The following is a 6,654-nucleotide window of genomic DNA, read 5'->3' on the forward strand; positions in this document are numbered from 1 at the left end:
GTTTTCTTCGGTTGAGTGGTGTCCATGCCCATACTTGTTTTGGCTATCTCTCATTCTTCATCCCTTGCAAGTGGCCAAACCAATTTAACCTTTTAACCTCGAATGTTTGAATTGTCTATTCCAATTCCCATCTCATCTCGAATATCCACATTTCCGATTTTACCTTGCCATGTATGTTGGCAGCAGTAGTTGATCTCCATAGCAATAATCCTAGATTTATTTCTTTTGTTTCCCTCCCATAATTCTGCCCTATATAAAGCAATACTCTCTACAGTTGTCTTATATAATATAGTTAAAAAATTAATTGTTGAAGATGTTCAATTTTAGTTAAAGAATAAATTGCTAATTAATAATCAGAAGGACAGGTAATGACTAGGGCTCGGAAGTTGATGAAATATCTTCTTTTCTGAAACATAATAAGCAATGCAAAGTGCAATACGAACTCGTTTCGCTTCAACACAAACTAATATAGCATATTTTTATTTTGCAGTTTTCTATCTTTTACTTTTATTGTCTATTGGTCATTGTTTAGGAAATGTTCTACTTTTTGTTGCATTTTTCCCCTTTTCTGCTTATTAACGGACATTTTTTTTCGGTGTAGTTGTAGCCTATCTTCGAGAGCCTACTGCAGATTGCTTATGCAATTCGATTGCATCATGCAGGAATTTTCCTTATGGTTGCATCTGCCTTGCCTCCTGATCACGTGTGTTACATGCTTTCCTTCATTCAATGCAACAGAACAAATACTGCAGCTGCAGTGCCCGTAGTTAGCATATTGCATCTCACAAGTGAAGATGTAAAAATCCCGAAAGTAAAACAAAGCAAAGTTTTTTTTTTTTTTTTTTTTTTTTGTGACAGTTGGTGGCTGAGTTTGGTGACAATGTAATTTCCACAGATGGAATTATACTATTTTGTTTGTGTTGTATTATTAAAATCATGGACATTTATTTTTTTAATTTTAATGTCATATTTTCAGAAATTTAAGGCCATTTTATAGGTTATTTTGCTGTGATTTTTACGTCATCAACTTCCGAGCCCTAGTAATGACAATAGAAACAACGTGCATTAATGAATGAAAGTGTGTACAGTCTTGGAAAAAAAGTTTTGTCGCACAGATACTTTATAAGTTCCAAAAAGGAGGCAGTGCAAGTGGGCATGATCAGACATAAAACGAAACAGAACTAATTTTACAGACGTGGACAAATTATTAGACTAAAACGTTTTTCTTGGAAACATAATATAATTCGTTATATTAACTATCAGTATAATTCACAGAGTCTCTATTGTTGTAAATGTGATTGTTTACATATTCTGGTATATTTTTCCAATGGTTAAGTATATTTTATCTGGCTGTGGTGGTACTACTGGTGTTTTAATTATATACTGCAGAAGATATTCAACAGTCTGTTCTCCCATGGCCTGCAAGAAGACCGGACATGAACAAAATTGAAAATCTGTGATCTATACTGTAGACGAATGTGAACAAAAAGAGGCTTACTACAAAAGGTGGATTCATTTAAGCACTGTCTGATATCTGGCTAAATGATGCTGATATTCAAAGAAAGTGTCAAATTTTGGTTTCCAGCATTCCTGACAAAATCAATGTGTTAATAAAGAATAAGGTGTATTCACAAAATATTAGTAACCTCCAGACTCAATTTTCTGTTCATTATTTCTGTCCAAAGTACATTTTTGTTCATTATTTCTGCCGCTAAATACAGCTTTGTTGCACATATAATTAATTTTGTCTAATAATTTGTCCACGTCTGTATTACCTCAACTAGTCATTATCTTGTGAACCAGGTCACTCATCCTCTGATCATTCGTAATGTCTCCTTTCTGGGACTTGTAAAGTATCTGTGCGACAAAACTTTTTTCCAAGACTGTATTTGTTAAATGTGCATTAAGCTTTTTTTGAACGTGTATATTTTTTTATGTAGGAATCTTTCTGATATGTGCCACGTTTATGTATTCTTTAAGACGTTTTTTTTTTCTTTCCATAGGACCATATATCAAATGGTTTCTAGACAGACTTGGACCAGAAGGATTACACAAAATGTTGACAGGTTGGGAAGATAAATCTGCATACGCTATATGTACATTTGCATTCTCTCCTGGTGGAGAGAATGATGAAGTGCTCCTTTTCCAAGGGAAGACAGAAGGTTCTATAGTCAGTCCTAGGGGTACTCGAGAATTTGGATGGGATCCTTGTTTTCTGCCAGTTGGCTATGATAAGACTTACGCTGAATTACCAAAGGAAGAGAAAAATAAGATTTCACATCGAAGTCGAGCTCTTCAAGAATTCAAGAAACACTTTCTGTCTAATGAAGTAAAACTTCCCTCATAACAAAATATTTTGAGATAGATTAATGTTCTATTTCACAATTTGTTACAATTATATTTCACTTGCTGTGTCAAATTATCTTGTATAACCTTACAAATTGTTCATCTTTAAATTATTTATTTAAAATATTTCACTTTAATTCAAAGATTTGAGTTGTAAGCATTATTCACATGTCAGATGCGACATTCATGTTTTTAAGTTACATAATTTAACACTGAACTTAAAACACAAGAAATTTGATACATTTTATTGAAATAAACAAACCAATTGAAAATCACCGCAGTTAAACATTTTTACTTTTTATTTTGACTTGCGTTATTGTGAATAAATGAACAAATTTCTATGGATTTACTTTGGAAAACTTCACATTGATTTGATACGAAGTATTTAATTGAAAGATTGAATTATCCAATTGTTAACATAGCAAATATTATATTCAAATTTACAAAGCTTTTGTTTTACCTTTGGAAAATTATACAATAATTTATAATATTGGCAGAATTAAAATCTACACTTTGGGTGTTAAAATTGGAAGATGAAGTAAGTTCTGATCTACTTTCACAAGTTATTATTAAACTTAAACACAGTCATAAAGAAATTACTATTTTGTAATTTACACTCATACAAAAAGTAAAGTAATTGAAATACAGCAGTGTTTTACGTTAATATGCATACTACTGTAAATAGATTGAATATAGAATATGTTCTTATATGTTTCTCAACAGTTTTCTTCGTAGCCAATGTCGAAATTGTATTTTTTTCTCCTGTGTTTAGAAAACAGCTTAACATGTTTCTGTTTTGGAAATATTTGCTTTATAAAGTATAATTTGTATGACAATAAAAACAATTAAAATTATTTAAAGTAGATGAGATTGAAAATATTTTGACTACTGAAACAATCGAATGTTTTTGTATTTAGTATAAAGTGACTTGCTGAAAAGCTACGTTTAAGATGACAAATATTTAATTATTAAAAATCTGTGAAAAAAAAAAAGGCATTAATATATTTGCCTAAAACATCTGCATTTGAAAATACAAATATTTAATTATGAAAAAATCTGTGGAAAAAAAAGAATTTACATTTGCCTAAAATCTATGCTTAAAAAGACAAATATTAAATTATAAAAAAAAAATCTGTGAAACAAAAAAAAAAAGGACATATCTTTCTGATTCATGCTTAGATGTTCGAAAGAACTTGCGACTATAACAATGTATTTGAATGAGATATTGAATTTAAAATTCAATAAAAAAAACAGAAGTTAATATTATGTACCTTTTATTGAAATAGATTGGATAAATTTCATTCTCCTCATCTAAATCCTGTGTCCTTTATCTTTCTTCGCTGGTATGATTTGGAAAACTAAATGAGCTGGGTTGCAATCCTCAGCACATCCTTTTTTAATTCGTGGTAAATGAACAGAATGTTTCAAACATTTTCTGAAAGTACGCCTACTTTGTTTCTGCCAACAATCTTACACCACTGCTGCATTGTTTCATATACTACAGAAATAAGTAAAATAATAATAATATTGGTTTATTTAACCTGGCAGAGTAAATAGTCCATTTCTGGAATACTGACTGTAAAAGCTAACTGAATAGGAATTCTATTATTCATTTTAAATAATTTTCGGCGGTATACAGGGTGGAAGGTAACCACTGCACCAAAATGAAACTGGTAATAGATCATGAGGAGAGATTTAAAACATCTAAATAAGTTTTTTTTTTTTCTAAAATTCAATGTTTTACAGAAAATCGTTGTTTTTCTATGAAGCATTTGACAACATCACGGCAAGCTCAGCCACCCATCCCTTACCTTCCCCTCTCCCTCTGCTGTACACACACACACACACTCGATGCTGTGCTACGTTGCAAGATTTATTGTAACAATTTTCGCAATTATTCCATTTAAATTCATGGCTGAACGATTTAATGTGCAAAAAAGAAACTCAAGACATTAACTGTTCAGATTATTTTTACCTATCTGCTTGTATAACAATCAGCCATTTCTCTTGGGCCATTATCGCAATAGAGTGCTGCAAATATTGGGCAAAGAAGGGAATGTGCAATAAAAGTTTTGTTATATTTAACATGTAGAATCTTCTCTTAAATTTTGGTGCATCGATCCCCTTGCATCCTGTATATTTCAAGCTATAGGACCATTCTATCAAGTTAAGTTTAATTTCTAGAGAAACCCTAAATAAGGGTGAAAGCAATAGTAGATTATTATTCAGAAGAGGATATAGTTTGAACTTATTCCATTAACAGGGGGATGGAGAGATTCCCCCCCCCCCCATCGAAAAGTTATCCCCCTTTCATAAATCATATTAACATCCCTGCCAGGAATAACTTCTATCCCCCCCCCCCCCCGTCACAAAATATAATTGTTTTAATACGAGTATATGTATAAACTAATCAAAGAAAATAATACTGATGTATTATCATAACCGGCAAACTGACAACAATCAATAACTTAGGAATAACACATCTTATTTTAAGCCTGCTCATGGATATAATTATTATTATTATGATGATCAAGATGCAAGACAAGCAACTCAGTGCGATCAAGTGTTGAACCGTATCGAATGAGGGTAATAATAATTTTATGTATGGTATTCTCTATGTAAAAATCTATCCCCCTCCCCTCATCAGAAATCTTAATTCACACCCTACCCGGTAATATTAATTAATCATTCAATCGAAAAATCAAATTAATATTAATTAATCAAATGCTCAGAACATTTCATATTCTCCATGTGTTTTCTAATATGCCAGTGAACATCTATGGCATAATTGCACACATAATGAAATCCCACATACTGAAGGAAATATTAGCAATATCTATTGTCACCAAAAAAGACAATTTTCCTTATGTAATCCAAATGCATTAATGAGGGGCATCATCACGCGGTAATTTCGGTCAATAATGATGGGACATAGTCGCCATGGTGGTCTAGTGGCTAGAGCGCTGGACTTATAATCTTGTGGACTCGGTGTACCCTCAATTTATAACTTGTGTTGGGAAGCCCATGGTCCAGGTAAGACAGCGATTTTCTCTGGGAACTCCGGTTCCCATGTGGCATCCCAACATATCTCCATCATCATCTCATCTCATCGTGGGTGTAGCGTACTATGGCGCACTCTGGGCAACGACTTTGTTTTTTAAGAATTATTGTAGCAGAATGTAATCTCAAACTTTAAGGATTTGTAACAGAATTCCGAGTAGTAGTACTGTAGTGTCAAGGCCTTCTACAAACTTGCAATGCATCATAATCAACGTAACTTACCAATCTGTTAGTTAACAAGATACTAACAGATAATGGAGAAATGCGATATTTTAATGGTCTGTGAAGTCACTAACAGATGTTGAAACTGGTCATTATTACGCAATTTAAGATTTTACAGAAATTTATCTAATTTGTCTATTCTATTTTATCTACATATCCATATCATCATGCCATGTTTGCATTTTTCTCGGGAAAAATAAATGCAGTAGCTTCCAGTTGCTTTTCGCACAGCTCTCTCTCCTTCACATCCCAGGGGGCTCCAGTAAAGTGCATAAGATTTGCTGATGATATGGCGTTAGCAAAAGAGGAGACGATACTAAGGGATATGCTACTGGAGCTACATGACCGCTGTGAGCAGTATGGGATGAAGATAAATGAAAACAAGACGAAGACCATGGTTGTCGGAAGAAAATTAGAGAGGATAAATGTGCGAATAGTAAATGAGGCAGTAGAGCAAGTGGACAGCTTCAAATACTTGGGGTGTACTATAAGCAGTAACATGGGCTGCTGCCATGAAGTCAAAACGAGGACAGCAATGGCAAAGGAAGCTTTTAATAGAAAAAGAAGCATCTTTTGCGGATCTCTGGAAAAAGAACTAAGGAAGAGACTGATGAAGTGCTTTGTGTGAAGTGTGGCATTGTTTGGGGCAGAAACATGGACATTGCAACAAAGTGAAGAGAAGTGAATAGAAGCATTTTAAATGTGGATATGGAGAAGAAAAAAAAACATGTGAAACAGATAGAATAAAAAATGAAGCTGTATTGAAAAGAGTGCGTAAAGAAAGAATGATGCTGAAACTGATCAGGAAGAAAAAGGAATTAGTTGGGTGACTGGCTGAGAAGAAACTGCCTACTGAAAGATGCTCTGGAAGGAATGATGAATGGGAGAAAAGTTCAGGGCAGAAGAAATCAGATGATAGACGACATTAAGATATATGGATCATATAAGGAAGACAGAAAATAGGAAAGACTGGAGAATGCTGGGTTTGGAGTGGAAGATCTGCCATGTATGTATGTACAGCCTATA

At 33.3% G+C, this 6,654-nt stretch overlaps 1 protein-coding gene across 8 annotated transcripts in view; it reads left to right on the forward strand.

Annotated features, from left to right (window-relative positions):
- LOC138694660 (inosine triphosphate pyrophosphatase) overlaps positions 1 to 3,338 on the forward strand; it is a 60,830-nt gene extending 57,492 nt beyond the window's left edge. For all 8 annotated transcript variants that reach the window (XM_069818680.1, XM_069818638.1, XM_069818620.1 and 5 more), the window contains one exon: positions 2,004 to 3,338. In XM_069818680.1, coding sequence (XP_069674781.1) covers positions 2,004 to 2,347 — 344 coding nt within the window. In that variant the 3' untranslated portion in view covers positions 2,348 to 3,338. The remainder of the gene's footprint in view (positions 1 to 2,003) is intronic.
- The last annotated feature ends 3,316 nt before the right edge of the window (positions 3,339 to 6,654 follow it).

This window comes from Periplaneta americana, chromosome 1 (genome assembly GCF_040183065.1).
Source record: "Periplaneta americana isolate PAMFEO1 chromosome 1, P.americana_PAMFEO1_priV1, whole genome shotgun sequence".
In the NCBI taxonomy this organism is placed as follows: domain Eukaryota; kingdom Metazoa; phylum Arthropoda; class Insecta; order Blattodea; family Blattidae; genus Periplaneta; species Periplaneta americana.